The following is a 23,098-nucleotide window of genomic DNA, read 5'->3' as shown; positions in this document are numbered from 1 at the left end:
ATTAAACCTCAATAAACCCACTTTCTGATCTGTCATCGCAGATTATGACAATAAAAGAACCAGAAAACTAAATAACTCATGCTTTAAATTTCATTACTGAAGGAAGTTTTCCTGTAGCAAAGGCAACTTCCTCTCATAAGACAGGAGGTGGTTCAGCAACAAGTGTGGAGTAAATTCCATTTGGATGATAAGTCATCTAGCTCTCCAAGATGCAAGTGTCCAGAGCTGGATGTATTCAGGACTTTGCAGTCAAGCCCTTGTTATCTTTTCCTCCTCTGCAGTCCTTTTTCACACAGACAGGTTTTTGGACGCAAAGCTGTTAAGGAAAATTGAGTGCTGTTTTAAAAATGCTCCTACATCAACAAAGTCACAGACTAAAAAGAGGAAGAAACATTCTCATTTCTATTTCTATCCCAGAGTGAAGGTTACACTTCTCAGTACCATATCCTACACTGACAGCAAGCAATACCAACTACTTCCTTGTAGAAGAAAAGATTTCAGAGTGCCAGACTCTGGGACAGCAAACAAGTAAATCAGTGCAAGGAAGTAACTCTATAATCTGTTACTCCACCTCTCAAAGGACAAAGAGGAGCTTTTACATGAGATACACAAATTTGGTGCTCAGAAAAAAGGCAGAAGCTGAACTGGATCACATGGGTACCAATGACTGCTGTGCCATTTCAGAACAAAGCACTGACACCTGCTCTTTCTTGTAGTCCATCCTTTCCTTGACATTTTGATTATTTTACATGAACAATCTGGCTTCAGAGACTAGGTGTATCATCACAGGTTTGGGATTACGCTTAGAAAACAGTATGGATACAGAACAAAATGGATAATAAAGGATGAGGCAACAAGGGGAGGCAGAAAAGCAAAATGTGAAAGATAGCATAATTAATTCCATCTTTCAATAAAAAAAGACTTTTTTCCCTCATGAAGACAATTCTGTGGAATCACTTCACTGGGAAATCTGGTCTGAATTCAGAGTCGACTCTGCTCTGGTTAGGGTTTGGACTAGAGACCTCCTGAGGTCCGCCCTGCAACCCAAATCATTCTATCAACCTCTGCAGCTGATAGCATAAGTGTTTGGGAGGAGACCCTGGGCAGATATCAAAAAAACAACGAATCCTCAGCTGAAAACCTCACAGTAAGAAATGAGAGCTCACCCATCTTTAAGTGACAAAAGAAAGCATTCTTCACTAAATACAGGGCATGTCTGCACTGCAACTCAAGATGTCATTACAACAGGCACAGAGATGTGTAGGATACTTTTGACACAGCTAGTGCTAATGTATTAATACTCAAGCTATATTTGCACAGGTAATGGCATTTGAAATCCTTCTCCTACAGAAGTGTTATTAAAAGCCATCAAATAATTTCTGTAGCACTTTCCAGAGAAACGAGCTAGAGAAATTGTCATGCTTGGGGAAGAAAAACAATCATGAATGTACCAGCTTGGCTGAGAATATGTAATGTATTTAGGGAGCTATCCTGAGGAATTTACAGTGAATGACTGGGACACTTCAGACTATAAATACAATCTATTATTTCTCCTCGGGAAAAAGAAAAGAAACAGGCTGTCTTTTTAATTATCACTTGTAAGAGAGAAGAGACCAACGAGACAGGCATCTGGGATTTTCATCCTAGTTTCATATATCATGATTTTTGATTAGCTTGAGGAGTAACAAACAGGTAATTCTGAGGCACACATCATCTCTAAAGCTGCTTAAAAGGCCAGTGGGGATGCAACAAGCTTATTACTCCAAAAGCTATCTTTGGACCTGTACAATCACACTGGTTTTCAATTGGTCTTCAGCCAGTTTCTTTCCTGAAGACCTCTCTGTATGTGTTGGTAGGAGCTACGATTACATGTCACATAAATCTTTGATTTATAAGATCCACTTTCAGATTTAGGTACAGAATAAAAATCCAGAGCACGATATGCCATGTTTGCCTTCCTATGAAAGAACTAAATTAGAAGAGAGGTGCAAATCTCCCTTCTTTTCCCAGCTGCGTCTATAACAATGTTTACTATTCACACTGCTTTTGTGGAACGTGAGCAGAAGAAAACTGTAGGAGATAAAACCAACCTGGATCAGCCACAGCCTGCTTCTTTTTGCTGTTGGTGACAATCTGGTTTTCATTCATCATTTGTACATCCTGATCTTCCACGTGATTGCTGAAGAGATTAAAATCAGTATAATAACCAAAATAGTCATTTTGAAAAGTTTCAAGAGTTACAGAAAAAGGTTATCAAGTAAGTTACTCAGTTCAGGAGGTTACACACACCTTTATGAAATATATGTATAGACTTATGTAACGTTTCTATACATTAAGCTTACGAACATAATATGAGACTATCTAAAAAAGAAAGGCATTCTGCATCTACCTGAAGTATTTTTTAGCAGTCTAATGAGTGGTGTAGGTTGCAGCAGGCACACGTTCAAATATCAACATCATATTCACTCTACAATTTCCTTGCCTGCCTACACAGTTTGAACCACATTTAACCAAAGTGAAATTTTACAGTAGCTCTGTATAAAGAGCCTAAAAGCCCTGCAAAGAACTTTGCACTACTTTGTAATGTTGATACAGTAATTATTCATGAAAAATTTATGAACTAAACAAAATTCATTTACTGTGACAAGCTTTGTTTGCAGGCCACAATTTTAATAATTTCTTTCTCATAAAGAAATAATAACCTCAAAGTTAAATTAACCCCATTACAGAAGAAGCTGTGAGCTGAATTGGAAGTTAAAGAAATACTAATCAGAGAAAACAAAAAGTAGTCTGAACTTTTTCTTTTCTCTACAAATGCTGCACACAACAGGCTTCCATTGGAGAAAAATGGAACGCCTCTCCAACATACATAAGGCAACCAATACTGAAGTAAATCAGTATTTACACCACTGATGATAATATGAGAGGGTTCATGAAATACTGAATGGCGATACATGAAAGACAATAGGGTCAAAGTTAGAGGTACCAACTTGCACAAGTTCAAGAACATCTTTTAAAAGTAGGGGTGTTCTTCCAGCAGATAGTAAGAGATGTGTCTTCTACTGCCAAAGAACCCTGTCCTTCAGAGGGTTAGAATAAGAGAGGAAGGGAATAGAAGACAAAGACAAGGAACATTGCTGTACAGGAATTCTAGAAGAAAAGACTGTGTAATTTTGACTGGAAAACAGAAGCTGCAGTGTGTATGACCAAGAAGGTTATACCTAATCCAACACCCCTATGCTTTACACGAGTACATGCAAAGGAAGTAGCATGAAAAACAGCTCTACAATTACAGATGAAGTTTCTCTGCTTCCAGTAAAATAACTTCCCTTGAACAAAGATGTTTGACTGAACAAAGTAGATGTTCATTTCTCCTTCTCCTTTCTGTATCCCCCTGAAGAATTTCTCAAAACTCACATTTTCACTCCAGTAACTTTTTCACTTCAAAAACCATCTACCTCCAAATTTCACCATGACAACACAGCTTCTTGTAAAAAATGTAAGCCTAACACAGTTCTTTCGAACAGTAATAATCTATTTCAGCATCTGACAGTATCAGTGGCCAACAGCCAATGCTTTGGAAAAACACAGGAAATCCCTACAAACAAATGTGAATTCCTATTTTGAGTCAGGATAGCTTACATTCCTTCCACTTATCTTTAAATTTTCTATTGTTTCTGAAGTAATTGCTTTGCATTTTTGGATGCAAAACTGTCACCTTTCTTTCAAGTAATGCATATTTAAGACATTCTATTTTTAACTGTGCAATGTATAAAAGTGCTTATTTCTAGAAGACATCAGTTTTTCAGTTTTTCCATCTCATTTAAAATACATTTGTCTTTCAACCTTTATTCTCCGTGCTATGGACTGTTCCTTAGATCCTATCAGTCCTGATCTTCTGAACATATTTTTCACTCCATTTCCGTCATGTTTTCTGTGAGGTTGCCAACTTGGTGGCTTCAGTGGGTTAGCCCTGAGAACCAAACTCATTTTTCATTTAAAGGACATTTAAAGGACTTTCCTCTGATAGCAGGTGCTTCTTCAAAAATTTTTGGGTTCTGCCCCTCCCCCATGTCATCTCATTGCAGTTCACCAATTCCTCTCCAAGGAAAACCATCTTTTGAAAATACATTCACATGTGAATCAATAATCCTGAAAGTGTTAAAAAGTAGTTAGAAATCAAGCTAGTACTTTTGTCCCCGCATGTAAAAAGCTACTGGTTATTTACCATTAAGTGAGGCTGTGTATGCTTTAGAAGGGAATTCTTCATAGCAACATGTGCATTCCTGACATCAGTCACATGACAACATTTTCCAAAAACAACACTTTTAGACAAGATCTACTCACATACCTAATTACAGTTCTCTTCTGATGGCAAATCTTCTCATCATCCGTAAACAGAATGGTGTGATATGGAACTACTGGATCACAGGTGGGTAGGATGCCTGAAACTACATGGTTCACCATATCCAGAATCCCATTGTACACAAGCAAGTCATCCACCAAAAGCTAGAGATAATAAAGAAACTTAACAATGAAAAAAATCTAGGAATCAGGTGCTGCTTTCAACAGTCCTTTCAGTCAATTAACTAGAAATCACTTTGGACCAATTGTTCCACAACTCCAGTCCTCAGTTTAGCTTTTGTCCCTAAACCTTCAATCTCTCTCCTCCCATTTTGTCTTCTCACTGGTGTTGCTAAAGAAGTTTTCAAGCAGGCAATTAAAAATGTATTTCATGCTTTATGTAACTCCTCTTCTATCAACTGGAGTAAATCACTCTTAGATTTAGGAATTAGTGAATCTCATCCCATTTCAGCTGTCTAAAACTTGGGTTTTTAGTTTGAACTGGTGTTACAGACCTGCTCCACAGCCAGTGGAGAAAGGAAAGAATTAGTCTGTTAAGGCTATTATCTGAAAAACTGTTCTTTCCTTGGACGAGAAACAAAGGACTGTGACTAGCACAGGTTAAGCATTTTAACATTAAATGCAGGGCTAATGAGATGAATACTATCCATTCAGATCATATAAAAATCACATTTTGGGAAAACTGTGAAAAAGTACAGCAAAAAATACAAAATGCATACAAAAATTACTTACACCAAATTCCTTCACACCCCTCTGGGGTGTTTTGGCATAATTCCACAATTTGATCATTGACACAGTGGTAGGTGCATCAAAAATAACATATACTCTATTCACCTGTAAAAGAGAATTCATTTATATTTTAGAGGATAAATCCCCCAAAGAAAAAAAGCATCTCATACGCATTTCATCAATTTGGTCTGTGTTTGAAGATATAGAGCTATAGGGCAGATAACTGATGGTAAGGGTTTCAATTTAGCTATCATTTCTGCTGATAATTCACAGATGTTACTCTTCTGCACAGTTGCCCTCTCAAATGTACGTACAAGTCATCAGAAGAGGATATTTGCATCTGAGCTTGTCATCTTGGACTGCTAATCAGTTAGGGGAGGAGCAGAGCAATATCCTTAATGAGCATTACATCAACAAAATACAGATGTGCTTCAGCACAAGAAAAGCTGACACATGAATGGAATACACCTTATTTGCAACGCTAACATTCCTCCCATATCCCCTAAGAGAGCTCTACCACAAAACCTGCAACTTCTGGGAGCTACACACAGACAACTCTCCTGATGCTTGCCAAACAACTATTGCTCGAGATATTGCTCATTTCACTTTTTGCACTGAGGAAAGAGAGGCAGACGTGATCAACGGAACTGTTTGCATCTCTCTTCTTCCCCAGAAGAAAATCTGGACTATGATGTCTCGTGACAATTGTTGGTGTCACAAATAATGAAAAATTTGATGGAAAATCCATTCAAGCAAATAAACAAAGTGACAATCAGTGACAGAGTGACAAAGAACTCTAACCACGCTTACATTAGTAATAAATCTGCAAAAGACAAAAATACTTCAATATTAGAAAGGAGAAGAAAGTCCATTATAAACAACTTTCTTAAAGCATTCAAATTTTCCAATGTAGCAGAGTTTACACAGCTTTCTAAGCAACTGGAACGTCTCTCAGCAGCCTGGCTTTGCAACAAAAGCATGGAAGTTGGCAGAATTATATGGACCTTGAAAAGGTATCATTTGCTACAGTTTAAGGACAGAAGGGTCCATTGCTTCCTCATCCCTCCTACATTTCACATACTATCCACTTCCCCTTTTAATACCAATATCTTACCTACAGTTTGGTGTCAGATTTGACACAAAACAATGCACGGAACCATGCTAGAATCAGGCATTATTTTCCTTTTATCAGAATGAAGTAACCTCTCTGACAGTGTTTCCATGAAGATGTTAACATATGCCAAACAAATTCAGCTATCAAATCACCCATCCCCGATGTTTCAATGAATATCTTCACATCCAGCCAACATGCAGGACTCAAGATGCTTGAGATGTAGGAATCTCAAGCATTACACAGACCTTCCATTTCCTCACAAAATGCAAAGGGTCAGTCCTCCCAAGTATAATTAAAATTTTAATCTTAACTATACCCAATGCATTACAACATGAATTATTTTCAAAATTGACTTCCTCGTTTTCAGTAGTCTAATTAATAACTGTAACATATGCAGTAAGGGTTTTCCCAACAGTAAGCTGTAGAATATCACACCTCAGCCTTACATTTTGTCACTTTCATAATCCAATCTTCTAGGAAATGAATGCATCTTAATGATACCCAAAACAAGAGCATGAAAAAAATGTCCTCCCAGAAATGAAGTCAAAACTCATCTAAGTTTATCTGCTTCTCCTGTTTAGATATTTGGTCCCCATTATTTTAAAAACATGCTGCTTCTAGAAGGGTTCAATTATTTGTAGCTTACAAAACACAAAGCAGTCTCATCCAATTTATGAATTTAAATTCAAGATAGGTTAAAAAACTCTACTGTAAAAAAACAACATACTGGCTTTTGTAAGAATTAACTTACGATCTCAGTTCATTCCCACTTGACAGGTCTTTATTGCACAACACAGATTAAACTCCTTTGTCAGTAATACTTTCACAGTAACTGAACACGCACTAAAAACCCTTCTCCAGTTGCACCATGGAGATACAAGGAGTTACAAAGCTGGGAAACCTATATCTATACTGCTGTGGTCTGTGCAGTGCAGTGAAGAGAAAGAAGAATAAAGAGAACTCCTCCTGACAAGCAGTTGTTTAGCATAGCTTACTAATATCAAATTGACCTCAAAGTTATATAATCTTTCCCCTTCCATTACACTTCTAGCCATATCTGTGCACATCAGCAGAATGAGATGATAAGGGAAAACGTACCAAACCAGGAAGAAGTGGTGCAAGCCACATATGTCTGCCATCAGTTGTGTTATTTACGCGGTCAATGAGTTTGTCTGGAGTTCGGATATCTCCAGATATATCTTCTAAAACGTTGACACTATCTGGAAAAGCAGCAATATCTGAAAAAATAACTTCAGCTTAAATAACCGAAAGGGACATTCCAAAATACCACGTGTAAGAGCTTGTGCCTCTCCTTTCAGATTCCATGAGGAAGTATTCTCCAGTACAACAGTAAAAGTTACAGAATACTCCAAGCACTTTATTTAAGATAGCTGAAGAACTTGAGAGCACATTTTTAAAAGCAGGAATGCCCTTAGAGATTCTGGCACACAAGATTATTTTTAAAATAGGAAGAAATTAACTAGCAGCATTTCGCTTATTTTAAAGCCCATTTTTATGACTTCATCAATAAAGTTTCCTTATCAGAAAAAGAAGCACTGCCTAGGGAATTTTTCGTGCAGTTGTGGAAACTCATATGAAACATATCTTAAGAAAAGCATCCCTATAGACAACAGTCACCTTTCTGACCAGTTTTCTTTTCTTTTTTCTCTTAAGTTCCTCAACGTTTGTGATAAAAATTAACTGTTCAATAAGGTCTTCTTTCATTTCCTCACATGGGAAGATTAAGTCCTCTATTGAAAAGGCTTTCTAGGGTAAGATTTTTTTCCCCAGGAAATGCTTATGTTTAAAAACATATGTTAAAGGCATGTATAGAAATAGGGATGAATGGCGCTGTCTTCAGAATTATAAGTCCCCAGCAATCCAGTTTGAGGGACAATAACTCTCACTTGTTTTGCCTTCTTAGAGGCTAGAGTCTGTATGTACTTATAAAGAATTTAAGGAATGACACAGAGATGATTCTGCAGCTTAGGAAAAACTTGCTTCAGACTTGGTAGCTGAATTATCACATTCAGTACAGCACTTGGACAAATGTGCTTTCTGGGATCCTGATATATCTAGGAGACATTGCTGTACAAGCAGATACAGATGTCTATTCCACACTTACTGAATTATCTTTACCTGGCACTGTATTGTACTGTAAAGACATGAATAATATAAGCTAAGTTAACGATCCCTTGCTTTTAAAAATTCTGTTAACACTTATCAAGTTCCACGTTTCTTCTCCATCATGCACCATACAAAATATAAATAAAAATGTCACTCAGAAAAGAGCTTCTTTTTTCAGTGTAATCTCTATTAAACAAACAATGAGGATCCCTTGAGATACAGTTCACACAGCATCCATGCTTTTTACACTTATTTTAGCTGATACAGAAAACTGAAGTGCAACTCTTCAATAACTGATTACTATGTATCTTGCAAATGTGTCCTGCGTTCCCTCTACTGGTTACCCATGAACACTGAATCAAATTCAAAAAGATACTGTTTTCAGTTAGTAGGATTTGGTCTCCACGTTCATCAAAAAACTCCAGACCAGTCAAACCAATGTAGTACGGATCGCCCCAGCTTGTTAGAAGCTGAAACTGGAAAACAACTAAGAAGGAAGGAGCTGTTAAGGAAAATTTGATACTGATATTCTCTGAATAAGCTACATTAGACAAGAAGTTTGTCATTTCTGTTACTGATAGCACACACAAAAATGAAGCCCTACAGTTGAAACAACTGGGCAAGAATCTCTACATGTTGTTCACACGTAAGTATGCTCGTATTACATCTTCAGCTGCCAGAAGAACATATAATCTTTTATTTATTTATGAGCAGGCATCCTACCTCCCTATTCTGCTACCTATTAATACCACAGCTCCTATCCAGAGCCTTTATTACCTTCCTACACCTTCTGATTATGCCTTTGCTCAGTTTTGAATTACATGAATGATAACTAGCCAGAAAATATTTCCCTTAACTGAATGGCAGAGAATATAATAAGAATGCGTGCCGTTTGTTTTTCTAGTAGAGCACCTATTTTTATCTCTGAAAAGACACTGATTTTCATGAAACTGTCAGGAACTTCGTAATGCTGAGATCTCATTGATTCCAAACATGGTTAGGACAGCCTAATGGATTTAAGAGGGCTGTCAGGTAGATGGATGGCACAACAATAAGTATTATCACAGAAGGCTGTGCTTATTTACGAAAACAGAAGATTAAAGAGCCAGAAACATTAAGAAAATATTACACAGTTCTGGTCAACACAGTCTTAAAAAAGATGTAAAATGCAACAAATTTCAAAAGAACAGCACCGTGAACATTCAAAGATATGCAAGAATACAGATTATTACTAGCTTTGACAGGCTGGCAGGATACTGTGCTAATGGGTTTCTAGCTCCAGTTTTCACGGATTCTAAAAGGTGGGAAGAAGTGGTACCACAGCATCTGACGACAGGTCACACCTTCGTATATTCTGTTTCATTTATTTATTCTCAAGTCATATCTAACAAATGCCTTTCTCATCATATTCTTCACATCTCATTCATTTCTTATAGCATGGGAAGTTGTATTTAGAACTACTGGAATTCATGACAACGTTATACTGAATACCTCAGTTATGTACTAAGAAAATGGCAGAGGAGGATACAACCACATGGCATGAGTGGTGCTTCATAGTCCATACTAGCTTGTTCCATTCTCTTTGAACCAGTCCTGCCAAAATAACCAAGACAAAGTAGTTTACTTATGTACTCTTGGCTCACTGAGGAAAGAACAGAATTTAAAAAAAAAAAAAAAAAAAAAAAAAGCCATCACATGTACCTTTCCCCTCCAGATTATGTAGCAGATTGTCTTCTGATCTACATAAAACATTCCATTTCATCCAGGTGTCTCATACAGATTTGGTTCAAAAGAGAATACAAGTACTGAACAAATAAGAGTGGTTCAGATACTAAAAATATGCTACTGTACCTCCTTTGTACTCTGTTCATCAGCTGGGGCTGCAGATAGTCAAGGAAGAGAATTTCTTGGGCAAAGTCAAAGTGGCAGTTGCCTGGTCCCTTGCGGATAAGAAAGCCCTCTGGTGGGGAGATGCTGTGACCATCCAGCATTACATGGACTACCTTTGCCTTGTTTAAGAAAGAAAAATCATAATATAAATCCAATGCAATGCATTCACTTCAGAGACTGAAACGATTGTTCCTGTAATTTTGCAGTATTTGTTCCGTTCTTCTATAGTGTAACATCCTTGGCAAAAGGAAGCCTAGAGCAGCAGAACCCAGTCTGCAACCCAGTGCAGTTCAATACATCACAGCTGACACTACCTATCAAGATTGATGCAAGTGGCAGAGCTTACGATTTTGGAGGAAAAAAAAGATAAAAAATAAAATACAAATGATTGGAAGAGCTCCTTCACTGCACCTCCAGAGACCTCAGTAAACTGAAAATCTGTGGGCTGCAGGAGAACACGTATCAAGAGACTACAGACTCAGCTTTTAAGTCAGCATATGTTGCAAAGGTGATTTGAGGAGATGGTTAGTCGCTGATCATCCACCTGAATGCAATAGTAGATCAGCCCTGACTGCTCAACCCTGGCTGAAGAGATCACATAACCTAGTGATCTCTCATGAGCAAGCCCTATTCTGTCTCTACCATGTTTGTATAAAACCTGTTTCACCATTCTACTCATCTGTGTGGCAGGCAGCATTTGGACTTTTCCACGATCCTGCCCACTCATCCACCAAGCAGTGCTGTATATAACCTAAGGGCATATGAATAAAGAAAAGGTACCTCTACCAGGCAAAAAAGGATCAAGCCACAATTGTGTCACAGATGTGTGCACATCTGATATAAACTCTGAAGGTTAAACCAAATAATTCAGCCATACCTGGATCAGAAGATGAAGAAGTTCAGGCCCCTTCATCCTCCCCCATTAACACCATCTGGAGCTGTGTGCATGATCACAGTCACATAACAACTCCATCATGCAGCAACAATTATCACTGCATTTTGCCCTAAGGTACGTTAAATACAGTCTCCTGTTAATCAAAAGTATTGCACTGAATATGTCACTAATTACTGCTTAAGGAAGGAATAATACCTGGAAAATAGAACAGGATAGCCTTATAACTGGCCCTATGATTGCAGTCTGCTGATTAATGGACTGAATGAGAATAGATTCATTTAGCTAGCAAAAAAGACTTAATTTAGTCTAAAGGTAATGTGACTCAGTTCTGTCATCTTCAGATTTTATACTTACTGATGAATATATGACTATTTGAGAATAGTTTTGTATGGAAATATGTAGTTCTCATCATCTGTTATTAGTATTTTTATTAAAACATAAGCAATATTTACTTTGAGATGTCAATCTGAGAACAACTTAACACTTCAGGTTTCCTACAAAGCCTGAAACTCAAAGCAGCTTTCATATTTTGCAGTTTGCCATTAATTTTTTGTCAATTACCATTTCAGTGAGTTGCAAGTGCAACAAACCAGAAGTAAATCTTTTTCAGAAAGTTTTTGTTTGTTTGGACTTTTTTGTGCATTTTGTTTGTTTACAAAAGCATTTCTCAATTTGAAAACTTGAGGTAGTGGACCGTGCAAGGTGCTTGCTTCACTTCCAAAGAGCATGAAGATAAATTAGGAGAGAAAGCAGCAAGCAGAGGGAAATAACTATTGCAGGTTTCATCCTTAATAAGCTTGGGAGAAAATAAGGGAAATACACTTTGTGTATAAGAAATTCTTCTGCATGGTACTTTCCAGCTGAATCAAGCTGCCAGACTAGGGAGAGGAAATGAAAAATCCACTGAAATACACTTTAGTTTAGAGAACATGTATTGAATGGGAAGTCTGGAGACTTAGAGATGAAATCTTTCCTATTACACCACAGCTGCTTATATTTATGTGCCCTTTACAGCCCTCATTTCTAAGTAATTTTCATCATCTGAGGAGGCACTCAACCATCACACATAGCATTTTACAAATCACATAACAAAGCTTTCATAAGGTAATTTTTCATAGAGCTGGAAATAGCATACAAGCCTTCATTTTGACAGTTTACTGCCATTACCCTTTCATTCTAAAGCTGTGAATAGAATCCACCAGTCTACAGCTGCCTAGCAAATCATTCTATCTCATGTCCAGGGACCGTTTCTTAGAAGAACAGCAATGCTTTGAAAAACAGATGCCATGATACCCCAGCTCTATGGTCTAAAGCCTCTTAACTGTGGCCCAGCAGATATCCTGCATCCTCAGTTTTTCAAGTATGTTATTTTATTCGTTCTTTTACAGGATTCATCTGTTACAGCATTTTAATGGCACTTCACTGGGGGACTTAGAGGTGAGCTGCCTGCACACTTACTTTGTCAGACTCACCTCCTTTGCTACCTTGCAAAATAAACTGTAAAAATACACCTTTCTTCTTGCCTAGGTTTGTCTCCAAAGACCAAATTGCATGTTAAATAGCCAAATCCTTGAAATCTTTTAGCCCTTTTAATATCTCAGACACAAACACACACTCAGAAACTTGATTTTGTTTGACAATTCATGTACAAACACTTCTCCCCCCTGTTCTGCCTTGGGAAGACCTGCTCTTACAATGGGAAAGCAAAATATTCCCCATCACTACATAGGCTGCTCTTCGTATTACATTATGCACACAGAATCACAGTAAGATTTAAATCAGAAGGGACTTCTGCATGTTTCCAGTCACGACTCCTGCTCAGAGAAGCCTGCAAAGGTAAATCAGGTTGTTGTGGGTCTCTCAAACTGACTCACCCCATCACTGCATGCTGCCCCAGTGCCATATCACTCTCAAGGAGATAAAGGGGAGAAAGCCCTTTAAGCCCAATCATACAAATTAACTAAGCAATATTACTAAAAAACATGATTACCCAGGGGTATGTTTATATGATAATGCTCCTGAACCCTCCCTTAAGTCAAACACGTTGGGTTACTGCATTGTATTACAAAAACGAGACGTCAAATGTTGAAGCCTCTAGAGGAGTTGTGGCTAAAATGAAAGGAGTCACCCTCCGAACCTCTGTGAGTCCTTGTCCAGTCTTCAGCATTTTGCAACACCCCGTGCTTGAACTAAAAGAGGCCAAGGCCAAACTTCAGAGAGGGAACATTCATTTGTGGAAGGTAACTTTACACAGAAAAGTAGTTCCCCAATATTTATTACTATCTAAAATCATAGAATCCTCAGAGTTGCAAGGGACCTCTGCAGGCGATCTAGTTCAACTCCCCAGCAGTGAACAGGGACAGCACAACTAGATCAGGTTGTTCAGGGCCTGATCCAGCCTCACCTTGGAAATCTCCAGGGACAGGGCATCAGCCACATCACTGGGCAACCTGCTACACTGCCTTACCAACCTCACTGTGAAATATATTTCCCTTATAACCAAAATATATCTATCCTCCTCGGGCTTGAAACCATATCCCCTTATTCTATCACCACAGAACCTGCTAAAGAGTCTGTCTTCTTCTTCCTTGCAGCTCCCCTGTAGATACTGAAAGGCTGCTATCAGGTCACCTCGCAGACTTCTCCAGGCTGAAAAACCCCTTGCACAAGCACAAGCCTCCAACCCCTAAAGTTGGAGGCCTGGATCATTCTAGAAACTTCCTAAAATTTTTTGTGTTGTCTCTCTGTAGTTTCACACACAGGAACAATTTTCTTATCTACTAAGAAAATTTAAAATAAGCAAATTGGAAAATAAGTGAGGAGGTACACTGTGCAATTTTATCTAACCTACATCAGCCAAACTGTTTGAAGATATCAATTTTCCAAAACAAATGTTGAGTCCCAGAGACTCTTGCTTCTTGATAACTGATTGATGAGCCTAACATTCATCCATGTAAATTCATCCATGTTAGCCAAGCATAATGTTGCCATCACCTACTGCTTTCCATTGGATTGCCTGGGAAGTACACAGATTTCAGGTACCATAAACTCTATCATAGTACATAATTGAAAAATGAAAGCAAATTTGAAAATTGCACTGCATGCCCACAGAGATAGAGCTTGGGGGTTTCATTGTGCACATTGAAAGACTTTTCATCACATTCCTAATTTTATAAAGACTTACCAAATCTCTATTTATCATGTTACCAAATGCTACCAATTAAGCAAATAGTTCAATAGCATTTACAGTCAATTTACTAAATATTAATTTTATTTTAAGTGGCAGACTTCAGAAAAGCAAGATGCTCAAAAACAAAAGGATCCCCATAGTCAGAGAAAAACACAAGTTTATACATAGATACTGCTTTCTTCAACTTATCTACACCAAATTGCTGTTGAAGTGCCCCCCGTTCTATCATTCCTCGTGCTGCAGGAAATAAAGAATCACATGGGAGACTTAAATACCAGATAGTGAGAGGATACCACTTTGGAATCATATATCTTGAAAGTAATATGTGCTACTATGTGTCTCTTAGAAAAATCATCTGTGAAGTTTTCTTTAAACTGTCTCTGGCTTTTTTTCAATATTTGCTGTTTGCAGAGACAGAAATGCATTATACCTGCCACAAAACTCAGACTCAGACAATCTAGAAAGATTTATGGTGTTCCATTAAGGCAGCTATATTCATTTATCACAGTACCAATTTTCCAATGCACCGCTGTATATTTTTGCTGGCAGTGCTCCTTTTCTTTTACTTACCCCTCTATAGGTATCCTCTGGAGATTTATTATAGTTCCAGAAACGAAGCCCTGCAATACTTTCACTTTTATCAAAATGGATTGTGAGTAGATGATTTTCTCCAAAAGAGAAAGGAATGAGCCACATATGGTCATCCTCAGCTGTAATATTAGTCCCATCTATTAACCTACAAGGAGAAAAATCCATTAGTGACAGAAAGGAAAAGCCTGCTCCTCTCATGAAAACAGGTGTTTTACTAGGTGTCAATTTTCCTCTTATTTCTACTTACCAATTCCATTATCGTACCTATGTGCATGCAACTAAAAAGCACATTAAACATAAAAAGTAATACAGAACTGCTGAATTAAAGATGGAGTGGCTGGGGGGAACAACATTTTCCTTTAGTTGGCTCTGTTTGAAGAAAAACAGAAAAATCCTTTGGTTTTCTTCCCTGAGCAAACAAGCAGAGAAAAGCTCATTTGGTACCTCTGCACCAAAATTACTAAAGGCAAAATTCTCAGTCCCAGACATTTTATAACTTATTAATAGAGGTCCATGCCTAAACTAGTTCATCTGGCAGTCAGCAGCATATTTCTACACTGAGCATGACTGAGATGGTATCTGAAGAGCCCAGAGATGGAGCAGAGTTTGTTCACATCCTTTATCAGCTCTCATTAGGCTCATTAAGGAACAGCCCTTTTTCCCACCATTCTACAATATGACAACATCTTCTCATAACAGCACACCTCAGACTGACTAGGTAAGTTCAATTCCATTATTTCCCCATTTTGGAATCCTGACTTTTACCAGAAAGTATGGTATACAAAGAGCTAAGGAGAAGATCACTCAATTGCCCTACTGTAATTACTTTTGTACACTGCCCTATGTGCATACTGTTTTAAAGTGTAATAGAAGAACGAGTACCAGATTTGGCAGTTTCTTCAAGAAATAGATATGAATAATGAGTCTTTCACAGAGGAATTGATTAGAGCCCATAAGAAAGAGACAGAACTTGACTTAGTCCTGAACAGTCAATACTACACAGGACTCATTCCAAATGCTAAGTTGAAGAGCACTGAAGTGCTCAACATGCTTACAGAAATATCAAAAGCCAAAAAAAAAAAAAAAAAAAAATTAAGACCCTTTGTCTTATGCTCAAAAAGGCTCTCAAGTAAAAATGAAGCCTGTCAAAAAAAAAAAAAAAAGGCAAGAAAGCAACAAAATAAAATCATTACATATATCAGACAGGATATTATGGATGTTGCATTTGAAACATAGAACAAATTTATCTCTCTAAGACAGATAAAAGAAAAAGGACTTAAAAAAAAGAAATTAAATAAAATCAAAATAGAAGCCAGCCCAGCTTAGTGGCAGGATAAAGAAAGTTATTACAAATCATCTTTCACCAAAAGTCATGATCAAACAAACTAAATCAATAGGATCATAAACTCTGGACGGCTAAATGTATATGCACATGCCAAGAAAGAATATGTAGGCTAGCAAGCAAAAGGCACCATAAATAAAATTCCATCAAACATATCAGGAGCAAAAAGCTTGCCAGAAATTCTGTAGGATCAACAGATGACTAGGCTTAAAAGGAGCACCAGAGAAGACACCGAATGAAAAGTTAAATGAATTCTTTGCATCTGGGTCCATCAAAGCCTCTCCAGACTACACCACCGGAGCCTTTTCATCATGGGGGATCTCATGGGAAGATTTCTTTGATCTTGATGCCTACAGGAGAGATTTTCTGTACATTATGTACATACATAATTTGGGGAAGCAAAGACTTCATTAAAATTATAAAAACAAAAGCTGCAGAATTTGAGAGCAGCACCTACACTTGCAATTCCCTCATATATTCTTACTCTCCGCTAACTTGAAAGTTTTCCTTGCAATTATCCAGAAATGCTGCGTAAACATTACTCCATATGCACAGACAGATGCTACAGAACACACACACAAAAAACATCTGAAGAAATTACTTGTTATTCTACCTATTCTCCCCCTTTCACTACTTACTTTTCTAATGTTCTAGAATCTCCTGTATACTCTGGAAGATCATTTAAGTCTTGGGGTGAAGCAGAAATCTGTTCCGTACTTATTTTTAATGCTTGTCCATTCTTTCCTATCACTTCCAGTCCAGTCAGTCCAAGGTAATGAGGATCTCCCCAAGTCACAGTAAAATTCAGTTGCAGGCCTATGTAAAAGAATATACATACAATATACATACATACCTACATGCGTACTAGTTTAAAGCATGGGCCCAAGCCTCCAAAAGAGGGTAATCAGCATCAATTTCACTGGTACAAAGCAGATAAAAAAATGAAACCAAAAAGCAGAACAACAATGAACGCTGCTACTTACAAACCCACATCTCAAACACTTCAAAAGCTGCTCTTTGTGCCATGGGTTAATACAGAGCACTCACAACAACATGGATAAAAGCACAGTAAAATGCTGTAGCATTTACCTACATCGTTGGGGGCAGAAGGCTTCTCTTATCTCTCCTAAGCGAGCCAGAAACCTAGCAATTTGCTCTGAGTGGGGTCTGTCACTGCCATTAGCAGCTCTATTGGATCTACTTACTCTCCACTCTGTGACCCTTTAATGCACTAAGTCCAACTGCTCATACTCTGGCACAAATAACAGCTCATAGTCTGCCTCTGAACCCACTTCATTCAAAGATCAGACTCAATTAGCACTGGCCAGCCACATGACCTCACTATCCTAAATAAAGCTAAGTAGAGTGTGGTAGATAATACGTGCATCACTGTTTTCTAGTGATCAAGATTATCATACATTCATGGCTGCCTACTTGCCAACAGTTTGAATTTAAGCCAAAACTCCTTCCATTCTGTACTCTGTATTGTCCAATCATTACTTCCTATAACACAACTTCTATTGAGCTAAATATTTATTCTGTACTCCATATATACACTATATAAGTGCAGTTCCCATTAATTAGCACCACGTGTTATTTGTTTAAATAACTGTATATCCTGCTTTTGGATAGTTCTGGTTTGCTTGTCTACCCCCAACATAACAGTGCAGTAACTGTCGTAAATCTGTGTTGGACTGTTAGTGGGCTGCTGACATCTTGTTCACTTGTAACTATACTGCTTCCAATCAACCATGTTATCAAGTGTCTCATTACTCAGATTGCAGAGTGACAGTAATTCAATAATACATTTAAGTAGAGACATGACAGATTTTGAGATTATGCAGAAACAGAAGACCTATTAGTCTGAAGGCTATCTGTTATCTTTTGCCATCTAGGTGACTGTGTGGACTTATGTAAATTCAGTCTCTCATAAATCCCATGAGTAGATTGCTTAGAGAGCACCAAGTCATAGATACACTGAAAGAAGATGTGGTTTACTATTGCATTGAATGCACTAACTTCATGTCCAAACTGTACCCGTGGAAGCATTCTAATGGCACAGCACCACTGAAAAACAGCACTGTTGATTTCCCCGCATTTCCAGAAATTAAAAAGAAAATACTGCACCAACATAAAATTATCTTCAGGTCCACCTGTTTCACGCTTTCCAAAAAATATCAAGAGCATATACAGATACGACAAGCAATATTCCAGTCTAATCAGGTTCCATAAAAATTCACCACTGTAAATTTAAAATATTTCATTTCATACATTAAATGTAGCCCAGAGAGAATCAAGTTGGACAATGTCTAATGAAGCACCAATAGTCATGATGCACTGTAAAACAAACAGCATTAGAGCTGTTAAGCCATCCAGCCCAATTACCTATAAATAGCAGTAGCAATTTGCATGAGACTAAGTACACATAAATTCACTCGGGTGTTGAGATCTCTTCATATTTGCAAGGACGCTAAGAAGTAAAGAGTTCCATTAACTGACAAGTTTAGAACCATGGCTACAGTGATATTAGCTACTATTCCCAAGGCCATTTCTTATTATAGAAATATGCAACAGTTCTCAGGCAAAAATATATAGGTATATATACTTTTTTTTTTTTTTTTCTTTTTTCCCCAACAGACTGGGAAAAGATAGGATCTAGCAGCTATCCACACAAGGTTAGTATTCACATTCTGAACAGCACATAGGCAAATTCTACATAAGCTAATGCAGAATGGAAGGGACCTCTGGAGATCTAACTCCTGCCTATTAGATCAGTCTCCCAGGAGCCACTCAGTGGAGGTATGAATGCCTCCAGGCCCTCAGATCTCAAAAACTCTGTCAATCCCTGTGTCAGATTGCCCTCAGGGTAAAAGGGAAGCTACTCTTCTACCACAGCTGGGACCTTCTCCATCTCTTTCTCTGCAGGGACTCAGTGGGAATCAGGATTTCTTTGTTTGGTAGAGACAAGTTAGCCCAATCAGCTAGTTAACAATATCTTGTCAGTATGAGAGACTGCATCTGCTGAGCTCTGAATTGCATCCTCACTATCTGCTTCACCCACTTTGAAAAATGGAAGGAGGGAAAGGCATCTGAAGTTCACAAAAATGTAAACTGATGACAAACATGTATATCCATCTATAAGCTATGGATGAACTTCATAGATTATAGGAATAGTCCATAGATACGTGGCTGAATAACTGTATTGTGTATATTTACACAGAGTACATCACAGGTTGCCAAATGCTTTACATGCACCATGCCCAACAAGCCAATTTCCCCTCTGCTGGGTCAAAGGAGCAGGAATTGGTACTTCTGGGCCATTCAGAAGCTCTCTTGAAAATAACCTGAAGACCCAGAAAGGGTGGCAGTTTTTTGAGCAGTATCAACAAACCAAGTGCTTTCAGTACAGATGCAACATTCTGGTCTAGTTTCTCTCTAGGTTTTCTATTGTCAATCTCATCTGAGAAAATCAGTCTAAATAAATATGTAGGATTGGAAGAGAATTACTTGGTAATGGACACAGCTACCACAAATCCCATTCAAGGACTAAGCAAATGGCTAGTGTTATTTTCTAAGATTAAATGCCATCTGTTACAACATAGTGTTCTAAATTCCACAGTAAAACAAAACAAAACAAACAAACAAAAAAAAACCACAAAAAACAACACAACAAACTTCTGCCTTAAATACTCAATTACTCTTCTTTATTCCAGACCTGACATCTGCCACAAAGGTCTGCACAGACGACAAATCAGATCCTCCTTGATAACATTAGCAGGGGTAGGAAGCAGCATACACAGAAAGTGAAAGAGAACAAACTTACACTTTCCAGTAAATATTCCTGGTTCCTTGGGTGTACAAGCAGAGAGAGAATCCAGCAGAACTGCCTGCTTTTGCACCTAAAAAACAAACCGAGATGCGCAATGAACATGCAGAAGATATGTATTTTAGAGACGTATTCCCAAGCAATATACTTTGTTCACGTGGGATTTTTAGCTAGTGCATATGGGAATGTTAAATAGGAGACTCCCTAATGTGGGCTGATTCTTCCTGGAAAGTCTGAAATTAAGGCTCTTTTGTACCTGCAGACTGCCATTAGCAAATGACACATAGCATTGCCAGTACGCTGCAAATGTGTCACAGAGACAAGAATTGCAGATGGAATTGCAGATGGAAGTTAAGCCCTCACAGAGTGCCATCACACAGTTTCAGTCTCTCCAAGAAAACCACATCCTGCAACACACAATCCACACAAGACGGAAAGACGGAAAACAACTCTGTTACTGAGGGTAACGTCATAGAACACTGACTCCATCTTTGAGGCCTCATGCTTTTTTCTCAGAGCAACTTTTCAAGACCAATCTGGTAATTACTATTTAAAACTCTACTGAATATCAAAATCTGTGGACTTAGTAAAGGTACTGGTTTTATTGAGCCTTCTCTTGCAGACCATAAAAAGTGGCTTATCAGCTCTTTTCTCCCTATTCCTCATTTCTTGGCCACTCAGTTCCCTCCATTCCATTACTACCCTCTATCTTTTCTTTCAGATTTAGCCTAATTTTCTACTATTTCAACACTCCTTGTGAACACTGACCTACTTATGTTCTCAGATCCTTACAGTAGAACAAAATATCATCACTGAATAGGAGTTAATGGATAAGAAATAAGAAGTAGAAATCATTACCAAGCTCCTAAACGTGACCATTCTGAAATGGTTCCCTTAAATGAAATCATGGTTAAGGAGATAAAAGACAAATAACCATAGATAATACTGACAATAATGTAAGATGCCTTGCTATGAGCTGAAAGTCAGTGCAGTAAATACACTTTCTCGTCCACTGAAGATGTAACAGCTGGAAAGGGTTAATGATCAACAGGCAGAGACTGCTCAAACCCAATATTAGCTTGAATGATGATGTTATGCTGGGGAAGACAAATCATCTAGATTCATATCATTCTGATAGCATACACATCCAGAAAATCTTGATGGTCCTAGCATATACTGAATGACAGAGGGATCAGAGGTTCATTTGGAATAGCTATTGCTATTCCACTGCTGATTCAGCACATTTCAGAGTTAAAAAAGGAGTAAGAAAAGCATCACAGATGAACAGTGAAAAGAGAAGCAGAATCTAAGTAAGGATCAGGGAGTCCACGCCTGAACTTCTGCAATGAAAGAGGCCCTGGGTGAATGCTAGCAATGAACAAGTGATCAATAAGTGAAAGGTGAACCTCAATTTGTGTTGGTGAAACCCTGCGTTACACAAAGCATCCAAACAGTTTAAGGTGATGCAAGTGAAGATGGAAACAGTTAACGGTGTCACTATTAACTCACCACTATTACCTAGAGGAGTCAAAGGGTTAGAGTCTCTGACTTGAGACAGCAAGACCAGAGCATTTCCCTATGTCATGTAAGTCAACAGAATAGGTCAAGATAGACCACCCAGGCCTGAAAACAGCACAAGGCTTGTTAGGAACCTCATGTTAGGAGTACTTTAACTGAACCAGCTGGAGTTTTGATTCAGTTTTGCATCTCCTCACAGTTGTGCAAGAGTGTCCCACTGAAAAAGATGTCCTCATTGAAGAAAGAGCAGGTGCTCATCAACATTGCAAGAAGATAGAAAGCAGTTTAAAGACTACACCATACCACTTTAAGCTGAAAATCAAGCAGGACTGTTGCTCAGTCACTGGGCCATTAGGATGAAGTGAAGCAAGACTGCAGTGCATGAAAATACAGCCCTCCTCCAGCAGTAAAATACCTACTCTATGGAATAGAAAGGAACACCTTAATGCTGCAAAAGGGATATAGATTTGTGAAGCTGCTAGTTAGAAAAGAAAAGAGGAAAAAATAAAGGAGAACTTGTGAAGATATAAAATGACATTATGCTAGATCCTATCCCACCTCAGCTATTTCATTCAAGGAGAAAGAAACAAGCAAGTGCATACTGTGTGGAAAATAGGGGAAAACAACATTTGGAGTGACGGGGAACAGAACTACTCACTACATGAATAAATGTAAGGTAAAAATCATTGACAGTGGTATAAATCTTCAGGAGTACCCTGACAAAAAAAAGAAAAACAAACAACCCTGTACTCTCTGCTCAAGTAAGTAAAGAAAAAAAAAGAAATGTATGATCCCTTAAAGCCTTCCTGGTAGCCTCATTAACAGAGAAAGCAAACTGTGGAAGAACTTCTGGGCTTAAAAAAACTCCCATGAATTATTAAGCTGATGAAAAAAAAATAACTTCAAAACACAGATAGCTTTATTAGTCCATCTACAGAGTTTTACAGCACCACAGAAATCAGCACCTCCTATTTCTACCTCATATTTCAGAAAGACACATTTATAAGAGTACTGAATGCAGAGATCCCTACCTGTTGATCCTCTGTTCTTAACCCTGCTTGCGTAAAAGGTCTTTCATCTCCATCCCCATCAGCTGTTGTTGGCCTCTTTAGCTCTTCTTCATATCTCAGAGAGCTGGCATTCTCCATTTCTCCATCATATGTCTCATCATAACAGTATATAGCTTCAAGAATATCATCATCAGTACTGAACAGTATTGTATCCCCAAAGTGCTCTGGAGCTGAAGGCAACATATGGAATTAAGTTGAGAAGCTATGTAGAAGAATATTTAGAGTACTAAAAAATGCTATTCAGTCCTTCACATTTAATCTACAGCGGTGGTTAAAGATAATATATGGGGAATAGGAACTGACTACCGAGACAGTTATGTTCAATTTCAACCTTAATTGCCCAGCAGACGAACCTTGAAGATGAGAAAAAAAGCTTATCACTTTTTCCAAAATATCTTATCTGTGAAAACTGAAAAACCTGCAACTTACAAATATCTAGTG

At 38.0% G+C, this 23,098-nt stretch overlaps 1 protein-coding gene across 2 annotated transcripts in view; it reads right to left on the bottom strand.

Moving 5' to 3' along the window:
- Positions 1-6: 6 nt before the first annotated feature.
- The window catches only part of LOC122165279 (katanin interacting protein), a 54,648-nt gene continuing 31,556 nt past the window's right edge, over positions 7-23,098 (bottom strand). For both annotated transcript variants that reach the window (XM_042828125.1, XM_042828126.1), the window contains 12 exons: positions 22,619-22,827; positions 20,067-20,142; positions 16,882-17,059; positions 14,881-15,046; positions 10,187-10,344; positions 9,864-9,928; positions 8,712-8,822; positions 7,307-7,446; positions 5,098-5,199; positions 4,352-4,509; positions 2,091-2,179; positions 7-316 (listed from right to left, as the gene is read on the bottom strand). In XM_042828125.1, coding sequence (XP_042684059.1) covers positions 261-316; positions 2,091-2,179; positions 4,352-4,509; positions 5,098-5,199; positions 7,307-7,446; positions 8,712-8,822; positions 9,864-9,928; positions 10,187-10,344; positions 14,881-15,046; positions 16,882-17,059; positions 20,067-20,142; positions 22,619-22,827 — 1,508 coding nt within the window. In that variant the 3' untranslated portion in view covers positions 7-260. The remainder of the gene's footprint in view (positions 317-2,090; positions 2,180-4,351; positions 4,510-5,097; positions 5,200-7,306; positions 7,447-8,711; positions 8,823-9,863; positions 9,929-10,186; positions 10,345-14,880; positions 15,047-16,881; positions 17,060-20,066; positions 20,143-22,618; positions 22,828-23,098) is intronic.

Source organism: Centrocercus urophasianus, unplaced genomic scaffold, assembly GCF_019232065.1.
Source record: "Centrocercus urophasianus isolate 14NV4802_14NV808 unplaced genomic scaffold, USGS_Curo_1.0 seq_29, whole genome shotgun sequence".
In the NCBI taxonomy this organism is placed as follows: domain Eukaryota; kingdom Metazoa; phylum Chordata; class Aves; order Galliformes; family Phasianidae; genus Centrocercus; species Centrocercus urophasianus.
Note: the sequence above shows the minus strand (reverse complement) of the source record. Positions and strands in the feature narration are given on the sequence as shown.